We start from the raw sequence: 27,508 nt of genomic DNA, 5'->3' as shown, positions 1-27,508 counted from the left end.
TACACACTAAGCTGAATGCATTGCTTTAATCAAAAATTACATTACCTATATCTCCCTTGTGATCCTGATCAGAAGTGTGTGTGCGCGTGTGTCTGTGTGTGTGTGAGCGCACATGTGTTTTGTGGTAATCCATTCTAATATCACTGCTGAAAGCTATCATGTTGAAAACAATGTGTAGCTGATAATGAATGTTGGAAGCAACACAACTTCTTCCTTGTAAAACTGGTAAAATATAAAAAAACAAACAAAAAAAACTGGTAAAATATTAAGACAAAATTTGCCATTCCTTTTTCAAACCATGCTTGATGTTCTCTTCAATGGAGTCCTTCATTAAGACTTTCAGGTTTCTGGTTAAGCGACTCCAGGAGTTGGTCTCTTTAATGTGGCATCACCACAGTATGTGGAGTTTTTAAAAGCCACTTCCTAGTCAATACCCATCAGTTGACATTTTAAACATGTATCCAAGAAAATGTATCTAGCGTGTGTGATACCCTGGGCTCCACAGACAATACCATGAAACAAAGAAAATAGCAAATGCAAGGGTCCATGATTCACCAAAGAATGATACCCCAGAATCAAATAGTATATAAATGCAAAGAGTGTTTTATTCTACAGAAGACCGGCATGCTAGGGTATCCCATTACCAATCAAGCTAGAGAGACAACCAAGTGAGCTTGCAGGCCTGATTTAAAGCACGTTAGGGGAATTCTGGGGTAGGTGGGCTTTGTCTTACTATAGCTCTAGGCATTCTAGAACCATTACTGGGGCATGATGGTTGGAAACTGTTGCTGAGGGATCCCAAAGTAGGTGGCATTCCATTACTGGGTTGCAGGGTCTGGCTGGAAACTGCTGACCCATTTTCACTGCTTTAGGCCAGGTGGTGGGGGCAGCTTCTGAGGCCTGGACTTGCCTGGACTTGCCTAGTCCTGAACTGCCAATTTGAAGTCTGTCATGGAATCAGGCTAGCTTCCCACAAAAACAAGAACAAAAACAAAAATTAAAAGCCACCACCAACAACAACAAAATGAAACAAACAAAAACATATCTTCCTTGTGGATGTGATTTATCACATTTGAACAATCTTTAAACTACTTTTCTGGGGAAAACAAAAGAACTGTATATACTTAGTATATACACCATGACCATTTTGAGATAGTAAATATATGTACTATATGAGGTAAAACAAACATCAATATGAAGTTGTGTCATTAATAAAATGGACCTTGGAAGAATAGGTAAGTAGTAGGCTTCAAGTATAGAAATGGGCTGATAAAATTTAATGCCTGCACTATCGGACATACTGTACTCCCTTCATATCTTGGTATTCTTTCTCATTGACCCATCTCCTTAACTAGTGAGATCTGACACAATGTTTCTTCTTTTACGTCCATGATACTTAGCTGAACCCATGCATGGAGTAAATAGTGAATATTCATTAGGAATTGGAACAGTTCCTGATGAGTAGAATCTAAGAACATTTTAAATATCACATCATTTGGGTATGTAGGTTTCACAGTCCAGTAAAATCAATCTCTCTCTCTCTATCTATCTATCATCTATCTATCTATCTATCTAACTATCTATCTATCTCTATCTCTCTCTCCCTCTCTCCTTCTCTCCCTCTCTCCCTCCCTCTCTCTCTCATTACCATGGTGGTTTGAATGAGAATGTCTCCTATCATACATTTGAATATTTGGTCCTTAGCTGGTGGTGGTGTTTGGGGTAGAATATCACTAGGGAATGGGCTTTGGGTGTTGAAAGTCAAATGACATCGCCGTTCTATCTATCTTTCTGCTGCTTGCTTGTGATTCAAGATGTAAGCTCTTAGCTACTGGCTCCAGTCTCCATGCTTCCCCACTGCCACACTTCCCTGCTGTGATAGGAAATAGACACTCCTCTAGAAGCCTCAAAAAGAGAGAGAGAGAGAGAAAAGAAACCCTTCTGTAAGTTGCATTTGGCTTTAGTACAGCTATAGAAACTAAACTGAGACCATTAATTTTGAATGTCATCGTGCCTAGAATCACCTGGAAAGAGTCTCAGTTGAGGATTTGTCTATTTAGACCAGGTTGGTCTGTGGGTATGTCTAAGGTGACTAATTATTGACTCAGTCCACTGTGGGTGGCACCATTCCCTGAGTAGGTGACCCAAAACAGTATAAAAGTGGAGATGCTAGCTGAGCACCAATACTAGCAAGCAAGCAAAGATTCATTTATTCTCTTTGCTCTTTGGGTGTATGATGTGACGAGCTGCTTTCTCCAAAGTTATTGACTATAACTTGTAATTGTAAGCCAAATAAGGTTGTTTTTCCCTATGTTGCTTTTTGTCATTTGTCACAGCAACAGAAAGGATGCCTTTAAGATGCCTACATAGTATTTCTTGCTTTTCTTGATCCTTCCCTTCATATTTTATAGATAAAAGCCTCATGTGTACCATGTAAGTCCGCCCCTATCCTTGATGGAGAACCTGAAAGAACTTTAACAAACTCAATTTACTGTCCTAGAAATTTTTTTGTGAGGACATGAAATCATATCACTGGCATCTATATTCAAAGAAAAGCCAGAAAAGTCATTCCATAGAAAGGGAAAAGCAAAGAAGAGAAGTTAAAATCGAGAATATCCCCTAGGTTCGGTGTTGGCTTTTGATTCTGATTCTATTGATTCTGAGGTTAGGCCATATTCCTCCTGTTAGATACTATAAGACCTTCAATAGCTCCCTTTTGTGAACTGGTTTTGTGCTATTGGATTTTCTTGTTGTTGCTGTTTGCTTTGCTTACGCTTAGCCAGGTACTATCTGATAGGTTATTTCTCTGCTATCAGTGAAATGAGCTGATTTAAACCAGATTATATTACATTAAAGGCAGGTTTATTGGGAAGTTGCTTTCAGGTTAGCAAGTTCACTGGCCCCAAGGGCCAAGGCTTGGGAAGTCAACATGGGAAAAGGGCAGGGTCAGATAGGGGAGGGAGAGAGAAAGAGAGAAGGGATGACAAGAAGAAGAGAGACCAAAATGTCTGGATTATATAGTGAGGGGCTTCTGGGAGGAAGGGGAGCCCAGCCTCTGAGCTGGAAAGTTCAAAGCTGGGAGCAGGGTATGCCAGGTACTAACTGAGGGATGCTGGGAGAACCTGGAGGTCAGGTCTATTTTGGTATGTAAAATATGTACCTCAGACCCTTGTCCTGGGGTCTGAAACCAAACACTATTTCCTACTTAAAAGCAGAATCTTACTAATTCACTTCTCACTGTGTCAAAAAACTATCAAAGAGGAAGTGAGTTAACCAGGCTGGTGAGCTTAAATCAGTGTACATTCCTGGCATTAGAAAGAAGTCAGAGTAACAGATAGGATGGTCTGTGGCTTACACATCAATAATCACTCAGACATCCAAGTCGTGATCTAAGGCCCCACAGGTTCAAAGGAATGAAGGTCTAGTTCCATAACCAACATGTACTTTCTGTATCATATGATTTTAGTAATATAGACTGTGGGAGTAGCTCAGAATGGAGAGCTTGTCACATAACCATGATGGCCTTGGTCATCTCCACCACTTCAAAACAAAACCAAAAATCACCAAGTAAATATGATTTACAATCATTTTTGAAACATCTTCTAAGTCACTTTATTGCAATAGGATTGTCATATAAATATTCAATATCAATATCTTGATGTATTTGGAGGTCAGTATACATCCATGAAAGCATCATGATTATCAAGATAATATACACTTTCATCTCCTCTTATTATCCCTTCTATTGTCACAATTCATGTTGGGATGTGCACACTTGTATATTCATGTCTTAAGAATACTGAATAAAAGTTCTGTGGTGGTTTAAGAATGGCCCCCAAAGGCTTATAGATTTGAAAGCATGGTCATCAGGGAGTGGCGCTATTTGAAAGGATGAGGAGGTGTGCCTTTGGTGGGGGTGTGTCACCGGGTGGGGGCTTTGAGGTTTCAAAGATTCTTTCTCTTCCTCCCTCCATCCCTCCTCCCATCCTCCATCTCCCCCTCCCCCCACCCCTAATCTTTCTGCTTGCGGATCAGGATGTAACTGTCAGCTACATGTCTAGCACCATAATCTTCTGGAACTGTAAGACAGCCCCAATTAAAGGCTTTCCTTTATAAAGCTGCCATATGTTGCTTCATATGTGTTCATAGTTAGAACACTAACTAGAACAAGTTCTAATCTCTTAGAAAATTTGAATTATATAATACATTGTATATAATAAAATATATAATAGAACTATAGATATATAGATTGTATAATAGAAATCCAATATTTAGTAATACTGCACATCTAAATCTCTATACCGTTTAACTACTACTTGCTGGTATTTCACCTCCATTCTCTCTGTTTCTTTAAGTTTAATTTTTAAAAAAAATCCCAGCATGTATATGAAATTAAAAAGCCTTTTGTTGTCTGGCTTATTTCACCTAATGTCCTCCCACATTTATCTGTGTTGCTACAAACAGCAGGATTTCCTTCCTCCATCGTCTATGTGTGTCATAAATCCCTTTTACAGTCACTTTCTAGTGTATATTTGTATTCCTACCATGTCTGTGTTATGATGAGTAATGATTCTAGTTCAAGTTCATCTGGATATATGCTGAGACATGAGTATGTCTGAATGATACGCTATTTTTATTTTTTTAATTTTTTAAACACCTCTGAAATGTTTTCTTTAATGATCACACTAATGTACATTCCCATAGAGTTTAAAAGGATACTCCGAAAGGACAATATAAACCCCATTTGTTTCTGTTTAAGGACCCCATTTGTCTCCATTTTAAGGACCAGGCCTGATTTCAAAAACAGCCATAAGGCACCAGTTTCAGGAATAGACCATAAGTCCCAGAAACTAAATCATAAGTCACGAGCTCTAGGAACAGACCATAAAATCCAGAACAAGATCACAAACCCCTCCCAAAGAACAGCCTTGGGATAATTATGAAAATGGGGAAATATTTTACCTCAGGATGGGCCATCTGTGCTGGGCTGCCCTATGTCATCCTGTGGTTAAATGTTCATGACCTTGGAATGTAGACCACCGACTACCTGTGAGCCACTAGCACCCACCAATGAATTTTTAGATTAACCTAATCCTTCTAGAGACTTCCCCCAGTTCCCTATAAGAAGGCCTGTGTGCCTTTGTCTGGGGCTGCCATTTCAGAGAACGGTTGACCATAGCATGCTGGTTGTTTCTACAGAGTAAAGGCTCTTCGTCTTTGCACACTGAGTCTGGGATCCTCCTTCAGCAATTACTGTTTCCTCCATATCATCTCCAATGCTTGCTATCTTGTCTTACAGACAAGAGCCTTAGTAAGTATAAAGAAATAATCTTGTTTTTATTTATATTTACCTTGTTTAGTGATGATGTGCATTTTTTCATAGACTTCTTGGTCATTTGTCTTTTTAGGAGTATCTATTTAGTTACTTTGCCTATATTTAAGTGGTAAGTTTTTCTACTACTCAATTGTATATGTTCCTTCTTGTAGTAGAATAATAAGGAATAAAAGGGTTGACTGTCAGATACAGTGAGACCAATAGAAGAAGCTCATGGATGAAGGATTGCAAAGAATTCTGTTTATTGGGACTTGACAGAATCCATCTATGGCAGCAGCAAGACTAGACTGATTTGTCAGAAGAGGGGTTGTCCCATAGGAATACCAACAGTGTCAACTAACCTGGACCCCTACGAGCTCCCAGAGACTAAGCCACCCACCAAAGAGCATATGTGATGTGATGGTTTGTATGTGCTCAGTCCAGGGAGTGGCACTATTAGGAGGTGTAGCCTTGTTGGAGTAGGTGTGTCACTGTGGGTATGGGCTTTAAGACCTCATCCTAGCAGTCTTCTCCTAGCAGCCTTCAGATGAAGATGTAGAACTCTCAGTTCCTCCTGCACCATGCCTGCCTGAATGCTGCCATGCTCCTGCCGTGATGATAATGGACTGAACCTCTGAACCTGTAAGCCAACCCCAATTAAATGTTGTCCTTATAAGCCAGCCCCAATATAAACGTTGCCTTGGTTATGGTGTCTGTTCATAGTAGTAAAACCCTAACTAAGACACATGGGCCGGTTCTTGACCCCTAGCACATATGTATCAGAGGACTGCCTTGTGTGGTCTCAGTGGGAGAGGATGCACCTAATCCTGTAGGGACTTGATGCCCCGAGGAAGGAGGATGCTGTTTAGATGGTGAGGTGGGGAGGAGAATGAGGGCGTGAGGAGCACCTTCTCAGATGCAAAGGGGAGGAAGGACATGGTGAAGAACTCTTGGAGGAGGGACTGAGAAGAGGGGCAACATTTGGAATGTAAGTAAATAAAACAATTTTTTTTAAAAAAGAAGGGGGTTGTATTATGGAACAAAGGTAGTGTAAATTCAACTTTAAAACCCAGTTTTATGATAAAACGTGTCAACTGGTTTTATTTATCTACAGACAGGGCAGAATCAAACCAGGAAAAGAATGGCAGTCACAGCTCATGGTTGCAATGGCTCTGCACATTTCTGTATTTCATTTCAAAGAGTCCTGGCTCCCCTAGAACTCGCTATGTAACACCAGGCTAGCCTCAAAAATCACAGATCTGCTTGCCTCTGCCTCCCCAGTGCTGGGATTAAAGGTGTACACCACCATATCTGGTCACACTTGTGTATTTTGAAATATTATTTTAGTCGATTCTGGGCATCAGAATAAAATACATTAGACTGCATGATTTCTGAACCACAGAGTTGTATTTCTCATATTTCTAGAGCCAGAGCAGTCCAAGATCAAGGCACTGACAGATGTTTCTGGTGCATCCATTCCTCCTAAGTGGCACACTCTGCTTTCTCACATGGGCAAACAAACTCCCACTGGTACCTTTCACGTGGACATTAGTAGTTTTCAGTAGGGTTCTTTCCTCATGATTTAATCACTTCCTACCCCAAACTATGACGTCATAACACCACACTGGGGGTTGTATCAATGTGGAAGTGGCTGAGGAATGAGATGTAGGCATCCCTTATAAGACATTTGTAAGTATTCTCCCTCCTGCACTGCTGATTGTCTTTTCATTTTGTTGGCTACGTTTGCTGTGCATAAGCACAAAAGAACTTGTTTATTTTTTGAAACTGTTTAGATTTTAAATGGGGATTTTTGACACTAGGAAATATGTCAACAGGGACAGTTAGATTCATAAAGTGTGACTTAGCCACAGATTATGTCTGCATAAAGACACATAAGGTTCCTTGTAACTCCTATGAAAGATAGCAGTTGTAAACTCCACGTGGGCTGAATGGCTAAAGGCTAAACAAAACAAACTCACAAGGACACCTAAACCGAAAAGAATTAAAGAAGGCCTGAATTCGAAGGCAATCTAGTAAGTATTTGGGATAAAGCATTGTTCTTTGGACACGGGAGAACCAAGAGGAGAAAGGCTGTGCTAGAGAATGAGTTTGTATTAGACTAGTGTTATTTCATTGTAATGTATATGTTTGTACAAATATTGCTTCTCAAAATGAAGTGATTCATCCCATTCTGTTTTGTTGCCTTCAGTTATCCTCCCACCACCACCCCCGTCTTCCTTTCCAGTACATGTTTCTAACAGCCACTCATTTTCTTCTTTTGGTTCTACCTTGTTTAGAGAACAATGCATCATCCCAAATTACTATTACTATTACTATTTCTATTAAGGAAAGTACAGTCTTAGACTTCATCAGTTTTCCTACAAATGGCTATTCTTTGTTCTAGAATCCAAACTAGGACATTACATTACATTTAGCTGGTCTGGTGCTTTAAATGAGAAATGACCTCCACCCCAAGCACACATCTTTGAACATGTGGTCCACAGTGCTAGTTAGGAAAGGTTATGGGAATTTAGAAGCTGGGGTATGTCAGTGATCGTGAACTCTGAGAGTTTAGAGCCTTACCCCATTTTCAATTCATTCTCTGTTTCTTGCATGTAGATAAAGATGTTATCTCTCAGCTTCCTACTCTAGATAGCCACCGACATGCTTTCCCCACCATTATGTACTTCGCCTCTGGAACCATGAGGCAAAATAAACTCTTTCTTCCCTATGTCAGAGTGTTTCACCACAGCATCTAAAATTAAACTGTTAGTCTTCCCTTAATCTATAGGAGACAAGCAGAGCCTATGTTGTGGAAGAAGAACGATGGTATTCAAGAATGATAATGACAGGCTGGAAAGATGGCTCGGTGGTTAAGAGTGCTGACTGCTCTTCCAGAAGTCCTGAGTTCAATTCCCAGCAACCACATGGTGGCTCACAACCATCTGTAATGGGATCTGATACCCTCTTCTGGTGTGTCTGAAGACATCTACAGTGTACTCATATACATTAAATAAATATTTAAAAATAATAATTAAAAAAGAATAATTTCAACTTTATGTATAAACATAATTATTTGAAAAATTTTAAAGTTAATAAATATAAATATACAGCCAGTGTTTAGTGACTAGATAAATTTATGCTCAAACATTTTTGTGTATTGAATTCTTCATTTTGGAAGCAGGATCAAGTAATATAGCCTAGACTATTCTGCAATTTACAGTTCTCAGTTTCCTGAGGGAGACTGTAGGGATGCCTACCATGACTGACTGAAGAATTTTTTTCTCAACTAGATGAAAAACAAAATTAAAATTTGATATCCTTTTATTAATTTCCCTACAACTATTTTGTGTTAGCATTTGTAAAAATGACTAACCTTTAGTAACTGTGTTTAATTTTTAATTATTTAATTATAACACCAGGGGTGTTTTAAGGGAAAAAATGTCTTACTTGGAAATCTTTTGTAGCTTAGGAAAATGAAAGAAAGTACACAAATATCAATTTTCCACTACAAAATTTTGTGAGGATTAAAATCTCCTGAGCGGCCACAACAGCCATAAGTCATGTTTCATCTGAATTAGTTAATGCCAAAGGTAAGTGACTAGTCATACAAAAGGCATAACGACGAGCAGGGGGGTCCACGTTTGTGGATGTCATTTAAGCAAACAACAAAGTAACAGATTTTACAGCACTTTCCTTATTGTTCTGTGTCTAGAGATCCAAACAAAACATGAATTGATTCTTATAGACCACAAACCGGTTTAAGTAGTTAAAATTGATGGGCCATTTTAGATTTACCCAAGCTGTGGATCCAAGGTAGAACTCCTTTTAATTTCTAAATTACTGGAAACATTATCTGATTTTTAAAAGTCTTCATTAATGATGTTATCAGAAGTGCTACTTTTAAAAATGTGATTGAACAGTTTGACACAAAGAAATAAGCAGAACACTTTAAAAGATTAAACAGCAGAGTAGACGGTGTTGTCCTTCTGGCTGCTTACAGTTACCTACTGCTATGTTGGAAAGGACCCTTGAACACTGCAGTAGAAAGAATTAAACATCTATTTAGCTCATAATCCTGTAATTAGGAAGACACTTCTGGGTTCATCTGAGACTCCTCAGGTGTCCATACTGAGCTATTGGTCATCTACACAAGTGTGCTTTGCCGACCAAATAAATACATGCATGCAATGGATGTTAAAATGCAGTTGGGAATTTACACATGGCTTTTGTACTTGAGTCTATTTGCATTTGAAGCTGAGCATGGTGCCAAATGTTTGCAATCCCAGAATTTTTAAGATGAAGATAAATGGACTGGGTATTCAAGGCCAGATATAGCTACATAGCCAGTTCAAGTCCAGTCTGGGCTAAATGAGGCCCATCTCATAAGAAACCAAACAAGGAGTCTATTACACTTTGAAAAAAGTATTATTAAGCTATTATCATAGCTTCTTTGTCTATAGTTTAAAGATTTTTTTTCAAAACTGAGTTTGTTTCAGGAATAATGTAGAAACATACTCTATCTGTCTCTCCCATTGAAGATCTAGATGAAAGGAATGAAATGGATATTTGAGAACTCTATAATTTAGTTGTACCATACATCTTGGGGGTGGAATTAAAATTTTAATGACTATTATATAATAGAAAAATAAATAAAACATATGCAGTGGAAATTTTTTCAGCCCAAAAGAAGTTATATTGTTTACAAGAAAATGAACTGAAGATAATTGTATTAATCAGAGTAAGTGAGTCACAGAAGACAAATATCAAATGTTTTGTGTCATTGTGGGCTTAGATTTTATGTAAAGGCATAAGGTCATGAGTACATACACGTACATACATTTGTGACTGTCATGCCATGTCACAAAACTAGGAATAAAACATTCTAGGGAGATAAACAAAACAAATGGGAGAGGGAAAGTGCCAAAAAAGGAGTCTGTGAGTGTGGGGAGATATAGTCAGAATATAGCTTTCACACAATACATATCCCAGTGCTTGAAGGAGCAAAAGTATTTCCAAGTATCACAAAACTAGCTTGCACAAACAGTTTCTCGGAAAGTCTTCAAAATCCTTCTCTTAAAATAGTGCACGAAATTGAGAGTGCTAACCAGTGTGTGATCCTGCAAGACAATGTGGATTAATTAGGTTGAAGAATTCTACATTGTATGCACACAACAAAATAGCACTGCATCTTAAAAATATAATATGATTTACCTATTAAAATAATATTCTCAAGATTTTAAATGCAAAGTGTCATTTTTTAGGATGCGTGGCTTTTGAATGAATTTTTTAATTTATTCTTTGACCTCAGAAAAATTGCTCTGTGATTATATTATTTAGGCTTGACCTTAGCTTCTCAGAAACATTAAATTTAGTACTTGAACATTTCATGTTTTTCCTGAATGTGTTTGTTTTCATCTCTACCCATTAACGAGCAGAATCCACTGAAATTTCTGCAGTTTTCTTATTCTTCCACTAGCCATGCATCTTGTCTTTTCCTAATTTATTCCACTGTTTTCATAACTCATAGCCATTGTTTCAAACTTTCAAACCACTTTCAACACACACACACACACACACACACACACACACACACACACGCACACACACACACTGCTACTACCAATCTATAAGACTTACTAAGAGGGGCTTCAAACCAATATTAAAAATTCAAAGTCATGAGATGGCTCAGTGAGTGAGTCAAAGTGCTTGCTGCTAAGCATGAAAAACTAAGCTTTATCGCCAGAACCTACATGAGAAAAACCTCACTCCGATGCCCTCTAACTTCTACATGCATATCATTACACATGTGCACACACCCCCACATACAAAATGTTTTAAAGCATCAAAGTTACTAATCTGTTTACACATTCTCAAACATGTCAAGCTCAGCAGTAACAACTTTACTCAATAAGTCAATTCATGTGTTTGAACAGACATAACATTATAACTAGTTTCTGATTCATAGCTAGATCATCAGGAAATAATTATTGTTCAGAGTCACAACTGCCCTTACAGGTTGTGTGCCTCAAGTTTAGCTACTGCTCTTTAAAAATGTCCAGAGAGATGCAGCTCATGCACCAGTCTAATAAGTGTAGCTCTCACCCTTTCTCTAAAAAGCTTTTTGCTGCAGAGAGCATTACAGAAATCCACAACTGCTCAAAATGCAAAGAACAGCTGACCATGGGGTGCCCAGCCCTAGATGAGCTTTCTACTGCACAACCTAAGACTCCAGGAACATTGAGACAGATGGGGTAGAAAGATTTTAAGATCCAGAGGACCAGGATGTCTGCAATGAGATTGTGTCTTCTATATATGACAGGGAAAATGCACCCATGAAATCTCAGCAGTATGGCTGCCTAAACAAGGCCTACTTAGTGTCAACTCCAGTTGGTGTGTCAACCCTGACTGCAAATCTCACAAGGCCACATCTCTAGATAAAGAGTAACAGGCAGTTGATGGGTATCCAATTCCGAGCAGCCCTAGCCCTAAATACTAATTGGATTTGGTAGTGCCCATTCTCTCTCTCTCTCTCTCTCTCTCTCTCTCTCTCTCTCTCTCTCTCTCTCTCTCTCTGTGTGTGTGTGTGTGTGTGTGTGTGTGTGTGTGTGTGTGTGTGTGTGTGTGTGAATTTGAATAGTGGGGAAGAACACACTGGAGGAGTTAGATGGGGAAAGAGAAAGGTGAAAATGATATAAATTCCTCGCATATCAATAAAATCTTTGTCAAAAGTCACTGACTGGGGAGGTCATTAAGGTCTACCTTATGGTAGAACTTAAGTTAGTATTGAGATATTTCTACATGGATGTTGTCAAAATGTTTTTGATTAGTGTTGGTTTCAACTCTTCTCAGAGAAGCTTCCTTTTGGTGTGGCAGCAGTTAATTCAAAGACTACTAATTGGTCAAAGTGGGGAGAATAGGTGACTATGGAATGATTAGCCCTAAAGTCGTATGGGAAGTCTATTCTACCAACACCCAAGACTCAGGGAACAGCTTGGAAGAGGGTTAAATAAATTTAAGAGTCAGAGGAAGAGCATTGATTATTTTTAAGATTTATTTTTTTATTATTTATAAGTACACTGTGGCAGTCTGAACACACCAGAAGAGGGCATCAGATCTCATTATGGATGGTTGTGAGCCACCATGTAGTTGCTGGGAATTGAACTCAGGACCTCTGGAAGAGCAGCCAGTACTCTTAACCACTGAGTCATCTCTGCAGCCCAGGAAGAGCATTGTTAAATGCTCTGAACATGACATGACACTATGGCTGCCCACTCAAGACTGCATCAATAATCCTCACCACATGGTGTATGTTTCAATTATGAACCGTAGGCTGTGTAACTCCATCAGTCAAAGCCTATAATTACATAGAATCCATTCTTGGGATTGTTCATTCTAGGTCAGTCTTCTATAGCCAGTCCATTACAAAGGGCCACTGCATGATTTCCAGCCAATGGACAATGATGCGTACCTACCATCAGAACATAATGTGGACTAGCCTTGTTGCCTTCAAAGTTCCCAGTGCTCTACTCCATCATTCTTTCTTCTCCCTATCCCTTGGTATCCAATGGTCCTTTTTACTGTCTATAGGTCTGCTTTTCCTCCAGAATTCCACATAGTTGGAAATCCTGCAGCAGGCCTTTTGCAACATATATACTCAGGAAGGCTTTTCTCCTCTTTATTTACATGCAATTCAAATTCCTTCATATCTTTTCATGGTTTTAAAGTTCATTTTCTTTACTTTTACACCTATTACTTGTACATTTTGAAATTCTAATGAAGTAGTGTTTTTTCAATATTGCCACATCTACATGTAATATATTTTGATCATATTCATGTCCCATCACATTTTTGTCATTGTTTTGGCATGCGTATGCAGCATGCATGTGAGTATGCAGGTGTGAACACCTGTGCATGCACAAATAAAGACTATAGAAGATGTCAATCTTTCTGTACCACTCTCTGCTGCATGCCTTTAGGGCAAGGCATCTCACTGAATGGGCAGCTGACTGGTTAATTTGGAATCCATTTAAGGTTACAGGCACATACAGGTTTTTATGCATGCGGAGATCCAAAGTCAAGCAGGTCTTAATGCTTGTACAGCAAGTGCAGTCCCACCCACCCACTACTTTCATAGAAAACCATAATATAGTGATGTTCTAATTCATGGACCTTGTCTCCCAATCCTGAAATCTGCTCCTCTGCTTGATCCAGTCCACTGGAAATTTTTCCATGGAGCTTATTTGACTGTTTTGAGTTTTTCATTTCCAAGACTTATGACTGGTTACTTTGAAAATGCCTGCGTCCTTACTTCCTCATTCACATCTTTTACTATAGTCCTTACTTTTCTGTATTGTATTGTAATTAACTGATCTTTGAAAAGGATAGATTTGAGAAAGTCTCATGTAGCTCAAGCTGGACCCAAACTCAGTATGTTGCACGCAGAAACTGACTTTAAACCACTAATCCTCCTGACTCCACCTAACTGGGATTACAAGTGTGTGACACTGTATCTGATTCTTTTAAAGAATTTTAAATTTTAAAATTTTAAAGAATTTTGCTGGGTGGTGGCAGTGCACACCTTTATTCCCAGCACTCCGGAGTCAGAGGCAGAGTGCTAGCCTGGTCTACAGAGTGAGGTTACAGGACAAGTCAAGACTACACAGAGATACCCTGTCTCGAAAAATAGCAAAGAGTGGGTATTCTTTTTTAATTTATGTGTAAGTGTGCCTATTTGTGTACACACATGTGCTAGGGTGCCCCTGGAGTCCAGAAGAGTCCTAGATCCCACTGGGGTTGCGGGCAGGTCTGAGCTATCCAATGTAAATGCTAGGAACCAAATTCTGATCCTCTACAAAAGCAGCCAAATAACCTTCACTCCAGCCACATCTTTTGAATTCTTCATCCAAATTTTATCCATATATTAATTACTTTTTGCTGTACCTAATACCATGACGAAAGACCACTTATAGACAGGTTTACTTGGATTTATGATTTCAGAGGAATAAGAGCCCATCATAGTGGAGTAACAGCAGGCATGGTAGCTCAAACAACAAGCTGAGAACTCACATCTAAAACTGCAAGCAGGAGGCAGAGAAAGTGAACTAGGAATGGTGTGGCTTTAAACTTACAAAGCCCACCATCAGTGACATATTACTCCACCTAAGTGACAGCCACACCTTCTAAGCCTCCCCAAATAATACTACCAACTGGGGATTGAGTATTCAAATGCTCAAAATTATGGGGACATCTCATTCGATCAATTTCAATGCTTCATTATCTTTGAAATTGGTTGCTTCATTTGTAACAGCCTTTTTAGGGACTAGCTTAGTCTTTTGTGTCCCAGGATACCAGGTTGTCATGACATGAATATAGTTCCAATTGGATTTTGTATTAGGTTTTTCTTTTTGTTGTTGTTACTTTTATTTTGATACAGCACATACTAAGCCAGAACTTAATGGCTGTGTTTTCTCTGTACAAATCATGAGTGTTTCGTTGTTGTTGTTGTTGTTGTTGTTGTTGTTGTTGTTGTTTTTAGCAAATCAGGCAAATGTGTTGTAGACAGTGGACAATATTGTGTATACCCCTTGTGATTAGTCTTGCCAACATAGTCTGAAAGGATATAAAATGAACCTATGGTATGGCATCATATAGGTCTGATAGCTGGTCTTTTTGTTGTGTTCCTCTACTCTTTTTGCCCTTTAGGCTCCTCATAGCCATGTCTACTTGGATCCTTATGGTCAGCTGAAGGGATTATTTCTCCTACTTGTTTTAATTGTTTGAGAATTTCATAAATATAAATAATGTATTTTTATGGATTTCACCCACATTCCCGTGCCTACTGGTGCCATCTACAACTCCAAGGGATTTTTTTAACCGACTGAATCCACTTAGTATTGCCAGTGTATGCATAGGTGAAAGGCCATCTATTGAAGCAAGGGCCATATCCCTGAAGAAAGCCAACTGTCCATTTATTTCCCTACTCTTTCAGTTAAAGTGTTTGGAGCAAATATAATGACATTTAGCAGGGCTTAGAGTTTAGTTCAGCAAGAAAGTGTCTACACAGGCTATTCAGATCATGCCGGATCCCCAGCCCCCTGGAAATGGGTAAAATAAATGCTAACAAACTCTTGTGTGGTACATAAGACCTGCACATGAGCAAATAAGTCAAAATGCCAGCATGGGAGGGGCTGCATGAGCCCCCAGTTCTAGCTCAGGAACTATGGACAACTGATGGCTTCTAGAGAAGAGTCATTTTTATTTATGAGTGTGGCTCCTGGTAGGTTGTCAGTATTCCAGTGGATACATCATACTCATGAGTGCATGGGCAGCAGATGAACTCTGTAGGTTATTGAAAAAAATAAAGGACATAAAGTGAGCATGACAAGCAGGGTGGATCTTGAAGGAATTAAGAGGATGAAGATTCTCACAATATATTATATGCATATATAAAATTCTCAAGGAATAAAAATTATATTAAAATAGTGAGAGATAAACACAGGAAAAGTTACAAGACACATACACACAGAGACTCAACCTATCTTCTCACAATATACTTATTTTTATGTATGTGTTTTTTGCCTGTGTGCATGTGTACCACACGTGTACTTGATCTCCATGAAGGTCAGAAGAGGGTATCAGATCCCCTAGAATTGAAGTGATAGGTGGTTATGAGCTGCAAAGTATGCTGGCTGTTAGAAATCAAACCCAGGTCCTTTGGAAAAGCAGTCAGTACTCAACTGCTGAGCCATCTCTGCAGACTCAAGTGTAAGGCAAAGAACTATAGTAATTTCAGAGTGAAGAAACACATCACCAGCACTATAGTCAAAGTCATTATTAATGGAACAAACCATTATGCATCTACCAATTAATGGTGCACTGAGAAAGACACTAACAACTCTAGTAATCTTTTAGGTGTGCAAGCTTACAGGTCTACATTGCAATGTAGTTGGACTTTTCACTACTGGCCTCTCTTTAGGAATTCTTAACCCTGCTGCCTGATGCCAAGGCCTCAGCTCCTATTCAAGACCACTTCAATTCTGCAGTTGTCGTGTCAACAAACAGGTAGACTTTTAAACATTACCAGGCCCTGCTGTCAGCTTGAGCCTTAGTCCCCCGTAGATTACAGCTTTATGTGCCAACCCCGAGGAAATGCTTCAGAGAAGATACATTGCTCTCTTGTTAATCACTGCTGATTTTCAGCCCCAGCTAAACAGTATTTATAGTCCTAGTAAAGATTTCATTTCAATTATGTGGTCTTTTATTAATCACAGCTGATTCTTCAGTCCCAGCTTATTGAAGCTACAGATTCTTAACACTGCCTGATACAATCTTTGAGGGATTCTCAAAGTTCCTTTTGAAACTGCACAAGCCAGATTTATATTACCTGCACTATTTTAAGCATTCTTAACCTTCCAAGCTCCCACAGAACAGGCCACTAAGCTTTGGGCACTGATGATTATTCCAGCCCAAAGTTACAAACATGCCCCAAAACAACATGGTCAAGTCTGTGATAGCAATACCCAACAAATTTGAACCGATTTCTGCACTAGTTTGCTTTCTATTGCTATGATAAACAACATGACAAAAAATTTAAAGTCAGGGCAGGAACTCAAGCAGGAACCCAAAGGCAGAACCCAGAAACATAGGGCACGAAGGAGTGACTGCTTCCTGCCACTCACCATTAAGATTTCCCAAAGGAGGATGTGCCCCACCCTCTTATAAGCTAAAGATGGTCAACTTTGGAAACCATGTATGAAAGGTGGCACAACTGTCTGTACTCTGGCTATGTCAATACCCTTGTAATGAAAATAGTATGTTATAATCAAACTTTAAAAATCCAAGACAAAAAGCAAACCTTGAAAGCAACCAAAGGCAGCATATCACATGCAGCCTCATCCAGTCTAGAAGACTTCCCAGAAGAAACCTCACAATCCAGAGAACTGGGGGTGACACATGGAGTTCCCCTACTTTCTTACCAACATCTGTTGTTTTTCCTTTTGTTGATTTTACTCATTATTATTGGAGTAAGATGAAATTTCAAAGTTGTTTTGATTTTCCTTTCCATAATTGCTAAGGATGATGTACATTTTAAAAATATTTCTTAGTCATTTGTTGTTTCTTCCTTTTGAAACTCTGTTTAGACAGACTGCCTTTTACTGTCTTTTTTTAAATTCTTTTTTTCCTTAACACTCACTAAAACAGATACTTCTTATTTCCATAGGTAAACGTAGCTCTCACTTTTCAGAAATGTTTCTCTTTGCAAGAGATGAAGACTATCAGAGAGAATCACAATTGGTCAAAACGTCTGATTCCGCAGTGCCCAAACTCAAGGGATACATTTATAACACAATTCTTGAACCTTATGCTCAGAGAACACTGAGGGAGAAAAAGCAGAAAGATTTTAAGAGCCAGAGAATGAGGAAGTTTGCTGTAATACTGTGTCTCCTAGAAATGTCAGAGAAGCTCATCAATATGGCTGAATAGAGGAAGATCTCATGGGCCCCAGCCACAGACAAAAATAACTATAAGCAACTATAAGGTATGTTGAGAACAGTACAATTACTCACTTCCAGGGATAACCCAAGTATGTTTTTTCTTCAACTCACTAACGGAAGTACATAGTCAAGAACAGAATATTCTAATACTAAATTGATGGTGTGTCATTCTCTCATCTTTAATATTAATGTTAAAAGACAACTGAGCTACAGAGGTAGCTCAGTAACATAAAATAATAAAATATAATAAATTATTGTATTTTATTATATTATTTTATGTGTACATGTTTATGTGTACATCAACGCCAACCACAGTGTGCATGTGGAAGTCACAGGATAATTTGTAGAAATCAGTTCTCTCTTTCTACCATGTTGGTCTCAAAGTTCAAGATCACATCACCAAGCTTGGCAAAAAGTGTCTTTACTGATGGAGCCATCTCACCAGACCTAATTTTTTTAAAGAAAAATAATTTAAAATATCTAAAATAATCTGAGCCACAAACATAAATCATAGGCACCAGCAAATACAATAGAGGGTAAAAAAACTAGCGTCCTTTACATAATGTGAAGTAAATGGCACCAATCTGTTATATATGTACTTTATATAGGCCTCATTACAACCATAAGGCCAAGAGACATGCAAGTGTAAATCCTACCACACTTCATAAACATTGTTTACATAAACTGAAGGTCTATGCAAGTGTATTTCAAGCCAAGTCAACATCACTATTCTTTCAATGACTACAATCATTGGCATTTTATTACTATTTCCAATAATGAACATCTTATTAAAGGTAGAATACTGGGCTGGTGAGATGGCTCTATGCGTAAAGGTTTAACACCAAGCCTAAACACCTGACTGTATTTGATCCCCGGACAAACTGTGGAGATAATCAATCTCTGATCTCTTCTCATGTGCCCACGAACATCAATTTTTTAGAGGACAGAGTGCACACTTAGATTACAGTAATAGTGCAGAGGTAACTTTCTGTCCATAGGGAAATCAAATTCATTATTTGACTTGTTTTACTGTGATAGTCATTTTATTGCCATGATCAAAGAACCAACCTGAGATATTTAAGATAAAACTGCAGGTGATAGCCAAGAGTCAAAAAAGTAATGAGTCAAAACACACTACATAAAATTCCTTAAACAGAGGACAGTATGAAAAAGAACAAAGGATCTACAAAGGACCAGAAAACAAAAAGATGACAGTACCAAGTCCTCATCTACCAATAATTACATTGATTACAAATGCATCACATTTGACACAGAGAAGTTTAATAGATTTTTAAAAATCCGAATATACTGCCTGTGGTGGTCTAAATGAGACAGGCTCTTATAGTTCCCTAGTTGGTAAACTGTTTGGGAAGGATTAGGAGGTACGGCCTTTACAAAGGAGTTGTGTCACTGGAAGTGGTCTTTGAGGTTTCAAAAGCCCATGCCATTTCCACATCTCTTTGCTTCATACTACGTGTTGACCAAGATGTAAGCTCATAGTTACTGCTCCAATGTCATGCCTGTCTGCCTGCTGTCCACCATGATGGTCATGGACTACTCTCTGAAACTGTAAGCCCCCTAAACTCTTCTATAAGTTGCCTAACTATGACATTTCCTATAAATGACTCACTTCACCTACAGTGAAGGACATAAACAGACTGAAAGTGAAGGGATGGAAAAGATATTCCATGTAAATGGAAACCTGAATGGTGTACTTTCACCATGTAGAATAGGCTTCTATGAATTAAGAACAAAGGAGGTTTACATATTACATATAATACATTTTATATAATGTATAATTTATATAATAAAAATAACATCATTGCAATAAACCACATCCCATAATGTGAACTTGGAAGCATTTCTTCTCGAAATCAGGACGAGATAGGGATATCTATTCCCACCACTTGTATTCAACAGAGTTCTGAAAGTCCCAGCCACAGCAATTGGTAGGAAGAAAAACAAAGGTGTCCTAATTTTAAAGAAAAAAGTTCAACCATCACTACACAAAGGTTTTTCTAGAGAAAACCTTTTGGAGCTATTAAACAAATCCAGTAAAGTTCTAAGAGACAGCAAACTTAAAAAGAGTAAAGAAATAATACTAATTTACACTGGCTTATAAACATAACTAAGAGCCAGGGAGACAGCAGGTAAAGGGTTTTCTTTGTAATCTTGAGTTCAATCACCAGAACCCACAGTGGGAGGAGAGAACCAACTCCAACAAATTATTTTCTGACCTCCACACATCTCCTGTGGCACTTAGGTACCCAATTATATTCTTTCATACCCTCCCTTCCAAAGCCTCACAACCTACACTCCACACACAATAATTTAATTTAGTAAATACTAAGGAACACATTTAACCAAAGAGGTAAAAAATATTTGCATATCAAAAGCTATACAAGACTTTGTAACCACAGATGAAGCATTAATATTATTTAAATGCTCATATAGCCCCAAAGCAACAACATAATCCATATTAAAATGCTCAGGACATTTTTCACAGAGGTGAGTGAAGCAATTCTGATATTTATATGGAATTATAAGAGACAGTAATCAAAATAACAGAATACAAGAATAAAAGCAGAATGGAACAGAATGGAGAGGCAGAAATAGCTGCACACTTTTATGGTTGATGTCCAAGAAAGAACAATGAGAAAGGAGTCATTTCAGTAAACAATGTTGGAAAAACTGGATATTCATTCACCTGAAGATGAATCTAAACCCTAAACTTATTATATAAAAGATAAATTTATATACAGGACCAGAGAGATGTCTCAGTGGGTCAAGAGTTTGGCTACTTTTCTAAAAGACCCCAGTTCAACTCCTACTACACAACACGGAAGCTCACATATATCTCTAACTCCTGTCCTAGGATCCAATGCCCTCTTCTGGACTCAGTGGTGCACACACATGCTAGCAAAACACCCATATACATATAAAAATAAAGTTAGATAAATTTTAAATAAGTAAATGTACATTGGATTAGAATTTAAAGACCAAAAACCACAGGAGAAAAACCTCCAGGATAATTGTCTGGGCATATGACCTAAAGAATATAATAAATAAAACTAGCAGTGGTGCCACACATCTTTAAATTGGGTCTTTGAGGTTGAAACCAGGATAGCCAGGACTAGACAGAGAAAACCAATCTCAAAACAAACAGACAGACAGACACAGAGATAAATAGAAAGAAAAATAGGGCAATAAAAAAACCCAGGGAAGAAAATATTCATAAATTACACATTGCCCTTAATATTTAAAATATAGAAGAAATTCACAGAGGTAGACAGCAGAAAAATCAAATAACTTGATCTTAAAAATAGGCAAAAGGCTTAATGACACACAAATTGCCAAGAAGTCTTAGTCGGTGCTCAGTATCACTAAGTCATTAGTAAATTCATTGAACATGTTGTGGATGGCCCTAAAAAAACTTAGACCTACTATTAGGATTCATCCCTCTTGCTACTTGTAAGAGCATACAGGAGGACATTATTTCAAGTGACATGAGCCCAAGCACAGAAGAGACAGTATCTCTTATGTAGCATCTAAAAGAATCAAACTCTTGAGAAGCCAAGAGGTGATTCCCAGAGGCTGGGGAGGAACAGTTTGAAAAAACAATAGCTAAATACCGGTTGCAAATATAACATGCTGTCTGTTCAAATAACAATGTGTATTGTTGAAAACACATCAAGTGATTTTCAAGTATTCTCATAGCAAAAGTAATAACCCTGTTTGGCTTACAAATTCCACAATGTATGAACACTTCAACACATCAAGATGTATGTAATAAGCCAACTGACCTCCTAATGATTAGATATGATGTTGACAAGGATGTTGTAGAACACAGGGAGCAAGAAACCTTTTGTCTCCCGAGTCCTGGGCATGCTTCACCGTGATATCTTTTAAGAATTTGAATAGCAGAAACCTGTAAGACTCAAGTAATTAGTTGGGCATGTTTTGATTTCTAAAATGTAGAAGGTACTGTGTAGGGAACTCTAGCCTCCTGTCTTATCCTACCCACACTTAGGTTTTACACACAGGAGGTGCACTTGTGCTGTCCTCTTGACTTGAAGATTCTCCGCCTTAGTTAACGTCACTCCCATTTCATTTGGCCCACCTGTTCATTTTAAAGATGCAACTTAAATAGCAGCTTTTCTTGTTCATAATTAGTAAAAAGTAGGAGCAAGTTGTATATGCATCTAGTGAATTAATAAACTGTTCTTTATGGTTACAATAGAATATAACCTAGAAAAAGAATGAACATTTCACATATAAAACATGTATAAATATCAGAAATATTCCAAGCTAATAATTTTATACATAAAGACAACACTGGATGGCTTCATGCATATGACATTCTAAGACAATCTGTGATGAAGAGAAACGATAAAAGGATGGACACAGACTGGCTGTAGACTACACAGGATCTGAGTCAAGAGGTATGCTCAGAGTCTTTAATGACTGCTGTTCAATACTTAAGCATTAGTTGAAAACAGCAGATATGATCCTATTTGCATATTTATCACATATAATTTGCCAAATAAAAAGATTGAGAATTAAGTCCTTAAAGATGTGTAGGCTGCAGTAAGGTAGGAAGTATGCCTATGCTTGCCATTCGCCTTGAAACACAGAGGCAGCTTTCTTAGGCAAGATAAGGCTGATCCCAAGTACAAAAGGTGTTAACCATTAATTTGTTCTGACTTCATGGTGTATGGTAATTTTTTCATGTAAAATGTTAAAGGAGACTTACCTGCCTAACAAAAAAAAAGCCTTCTGAGCAAATCTACTACTATGAGAGCCTCTCATACCACCTTGCAAAATATACTCGGTCCAGCTTGTGAAAAGTGTTGCATGTATTCTATGTCCTAGGAACTATATAAAATGTCAAAAACAATGTCCATCTTTCACTTGGCTCATTTATTTTGTTGCATCATTACAACTGACAGAATAATCTATCTGACCTAGTACACACCCATAGGAATTCTTACAAATTTAGTACACGTATTCACATATGCGTGCATCCATATACATATGTGGCAATCAGAGGATATCTTTGCAGGAATTTATTCTAGCTACCATGTGAGTTAAGATCAAAGCTAGGTTATCAGGCTTGGCAGTAAAGGCCTTTTACCTGCTAAGCCCTTGTTGGCCTACCCTATGAACTTTTTCTGAGTTCCCTTTGTGGAAGGACATTGAAGAAATTTATCTTAAATTATCCAACATCCCAACTTTTAAAACTGTAAGTACACCTTTTAAAAGGTTCAGAGCTCACATTTAACTTGTATGTTACAGAAACCTACTAAATAGCATATTATCCACACCACTCAATTTTTAGATTCAAGTGGATTGCTTAAAGAAGAAGCATGCCACAAGGAATACTATGCCATTTTACCTTTTTGTAAATTTTGAGCTTTGGTAGTCTTTGTATACTCCTGGTTAGCCTGGAACCTGCTATGTGGGCCAGGCTACCCTTGAACTTGCACTAATCCTCTTGCCTCAGCATGTGGAGTGCTTGGATTCGAAGTAGGCATGAGCCAACACACCTGGTTGCAATACATTTCTCAGTATCACAGTTTGTAGGACACAGCATAGCGTGACAGTCTAGGTCTGAAGACCAGCCCCTCACTGATTACCCATTCATCTTTGTGTAAGCTTTGCTAACTTTTCTGTGACTTGTTTTCTTCACTTCCTGGTGATCTGTGAAAATAAGGGAGTGGGGATAGATAATAGCAGGTCTCATGTCATGAAGGTTTGTGTGCACTACTTAAAACAATGGCTGCCAGCAATACTGCCTACCATCCTGTAAGTTTAGTTCAGAACTACTGATGACCAAAAGACTCCTTGCACAATTTACAAAATCAAAATAAACAATGTACACCAATAGTAGTAGCTTTTTAAAAGTGCAATGCAAATTTTATCTCACGGGAGACAAATGTTGGCTTTCACACATCATGAGCCCATTATCCAAAATAGATTTCCTTAAATCAGAACTCCTTGCTAGATTTTTGCCCTAGCACTTAGTTCAAACTTAATGATTGTCTTTTTTACACTGAACTGTGATAGAAAAACTTTTTCTCACATCTGACACAGTAGGCATTCAAATTTATCCTAAATGAACAAGGTAGACATTTCAAAGTGTATTTAATCTATACCAGATGAAAATGAAAGCAGTAAGGGCTACAGGTTTCTATTCTAAACAACCCAACTAGGGATTTAGTCACATTAAAAATATATGTGATTTATTAAAAATATAAACTGGTGGTTTGTTCTATAAATAATCCCACTCAAACACATTAAAGTGTGATAATAAATATAATTCATAAAGCATTTAGAACCACCCTCCCCTTTTGATTACAAGAGATAAAGCATACAACATACCGTAGGTTTATTTTTATTCAAAAAGTTACTGTCTCAAGACATAAATACAAATCAGCAAACAGTACAATTAGGACAATAGAATGTGGAGGACAACAGGTTAGAGTAATAGAGAAAACATTTTAGCTGGTTCAAAACAAAGCTGGAAGAACTGCTTTCACAAAGAAATACTCCTTTCAAGAGTGAGAAAAAAATCAACTTAGGTTTCAAATCATATATACAGTCCTCTCAGCAGTTGTAGGAAATGCAGTGGTGTGTAAAAGAACATATGCAATACGTTTGCACATAACAATGTTTGTTGATGGAAAGTATGTTAGACAGGTCTGGTTTTATTTGTTAACCATGAATTAATAAAATAAATGTATTTTGTGGTCTTTCATTTAACCTATGGTTTTTTGGCTACCACAGCCCAATGCTTGTTGATTTCCTGACTTGAAAAACCAGAAACCTTTTGGTATTCACACATCTGAAGATATTCTTGTATTGCAAGCATATTAAGGCATGGAATGATTAAAATAATATACCTCAAGAACTGAGAGACGACTGACAAAAGATAGATATACATGTAATATAAGTTAATATTTTGTTTTAAACGATGTCTAGCTGCCTAAGCCTCGCAAAATGAGTTGATGTCAAAATGGCAAGTGGCCACTTTCTGTTTTAAACTAATTCACTTGTGAAAGGACATAAAATGAAGTTTAAAGCTTAGCTTTCAAAGAATATTATGGGTTATGAATTCTATTATCCCATCTAATTTACATACAGAGGAAATGTACTGTAACCTGTTAGAAGTATCTTTAACCTGAAGACTGCTTGCAAAGACAGATAGATAAAACAATATAAAATACAAATTTAAAAATCATTTTAAAGCATGAACAGTCATGCTTTTCTATTTTTAAACATTGTTAAACTTTCAATATATTTCTGAAACCTCATAATTTTAAGTTGGAATTTAAAAGTAAGAAAAAACTAAACAAACTGCGCAATTATAAAATCAGCACCAATTTATATATATATATAATTTTATTTAAAATTTAGATCCCTATTCCCACACTCTAATAAGCTGTATAATTTTTGTTTAAATTTTCTGCAAACATACTACAATAAGCTTCTTTATTTGGAGACAAAATACAGTGGCACTACTGGAAGGAACATCACAACGTTACGTTTTATCTTAAAGGACAAGCAAACTTTCGGGCTGCTGTGGGATAAGCGTGTTCGAGACTGGTTACCTTCTGGCAGTTCACTGCATCTGGATATTTCTGAAAAGTATACAGAAGCTCTTGGATTTTAAAAATATCTTAAAATACATTTTAGATGAAAAAATTGTAAAAGTTCTGCTTATAAGTTTAACTTTTTTCCACAATTACAACATTTAAAACAAAGGTTTGTTGATTGATGTTTTAAGCATTTAAATTTAGAATGCTAAAAACAATTCTATCCTACAATTTCAGGGTCAGGGAATAAATCCATCCTTAACTTTTGTTTCATGGATGTAAACAGAAATCCAGCAGAGGTCATCATTATTTAGTACAACCAGTAAATAAATGTGAGAAGATTCTTATCTGTACCAAATACTTCTTCAGATTGTTATATTTTTTTTTAAAAAAGCATGAAATAATTCCTTTAAAAGCCAACTAACAGCGCATAAATAAAATATTTACTTTCTAAGAAAAACTGTAGCTTATCATCAAATTGTTTACTTGTCCTTTATTTTTTCAGGCAAACAAAACTGCCCCTCAATGCACTTCATCTTGGTAAGCATAAGCATGTTATATTCTCCTTAGAGAAAAATCTGTACAGAATTTCACTGTATCTACCACACTTTATTTTAAAATTTCCTCTTCCACTTAGAAAATGACTTCATCACAGATTTAATGTGTACTGGTATTAAAACATTGACACGCCAAGAACCTAATGAGAGAGGGAAAAAAAATCTTGTTAAAATAGTCATTCATTTCTTAATAAAAATCTGTAAATATTATAATATCTTATCACTGTTATGCTAAGATATTAATAAAACCACTCTGAAAACATCTCTTCAGACATATATATATATATATATATAAAAATAAAGTGATCATTAATCAATAATAAAATAGCAGTGGCATTCATTACGATGTCAACTGACTCATAAACATAACTAAAAGTAGGGACTCTGGTGTAATTGTTACACAATCCCCTAAGTCCTGAAGTGAACATTTGTTGAACAACAAATGTAGTAGTTCCCAGTATATTCTTCTAGCATGGGTTCAATGGGAAGAATTTAAGAAAAATCTCATGACCTTAGCCATCTGTACCCTCGAGTAGATGGTTTTTGAATAAGCATCTATCTGAACATGAGAAAAAAAGAACAATGCAGCTACAGAAAAAAATAAAAAGCTTTCTTTAGAAAATCTGGTCTTAGTTAATGAACAGAAATACACTTTTTAAGAAGCACCTAAGGTGAAATTTGAGAGAAATGAGTGGTGCTCATTCTTATACATTCTAGTTGGAGAAGGATTGGTAGGCAAACTCTGATAACAACTTGTCACTAATACAAAATGACTCTACCCTTTTCACTCAAGCAGCACATAACTTTGACTGTATATATTATGTTAAATATTTCATTTAAAATTCTAGCACTTATTAGACCAGTTAAGCAAAACTTTAGGCTACGGTAAATGAGCAAGGGCGGTTAGCAAAGCCAGAAGAAACTGAAATTGAGTTCACTAAAGGCTTAGACTTCTCACTTCAATGGAAGTCAGACTCTCATGAATTGTTTTCAACTCAAGGAACTGTTTATTCTTGGACAAGGAAAATTTGTGGACTGTTGTAGTGAATTATCAAGTGCTTGCACTGCCTAGGAACGAAAACAAAAAGGAGTTGCACATTCTCCGTTCATGACAACTCCCACACTCCTCACCCCTTGTCCTTCTGGTTTCTCTAAGAAGTCTTAAGGTTCTGTTAGAGTCCAGAGTTAGGAGTTACTATATTTCCATTAAAGAGGCCTAGATGAGGTTTAAAGGTTTCTTCTAGTCAAAATATTTTATAACTTTGAATAAGTACAGTTCCAATTACTAATAAAAAAGGTAAAGCATTTGTCTGAGTACTGTGCCTGCATGTATAGATATACATCGCATGAAGGCAAATGTTTATGGAGGTCAACTTTCCTGGAACTAGAGTTACAGGCAATTGTTGGCTACCACAAGTGAGCCGGGAATGGAACCAAGGACCTCTGGAAGAATGGCAAGTGCTCTTACCCACTGAGGCATCTCACCAACTACACTAGTCAATTCTGGATGTAGAGTATGCTACCAAGAATGATCTTAGGTGTTTT

The 27,508-nt window shown here is 37.4% G+C and overlaps 1 protein-coding gene across 13 annotated transcripts in view; it reads right to left on the bottom strand.

Moving 5' to 3' along the window:
• Positions 1-24,189: 24,189 nt before the first annotated feature.
• The window catches only part of Stag2 (STAG2 cohesin complex component), a 130,762-nt gene continuing 127,443 nt past the window's right edge, over positions 24,190-27,508 (bottom strand). For all 13 annotated transcript variants that reach the window (NM_001434040.1, NM_001173507.2, XM_087599769.1 and 10 more), the window contains 1 exon segment: positions 24,190-26,103. In NM_001434040.1, the coding sequence (NP_001420969.1) occupies positions 26,080-26,103 (24 nt within the window). In that variant the 3' untranslated portion in view covers positions 24,190-26,079.

The sequence above is a fragment of the Rattus norvegicus genome, chromosome X (assembly GCF_021556685.1).
Source record: "Rattus norvegicus strain SHRSP/BbbUtx chromosome X, alternate assembly SHRSP_T2T, whole genome shotgun sequence".
Classification (NCBI taxonomy): Eukaryota; Metazoa; Chordata; class Mammalia; order Rodentia; family Muridae; genus Rattus; species Rattus norvegicus.
This window is presented reverse-complemented; position numbering and strand designations above follow the sequence as displayed.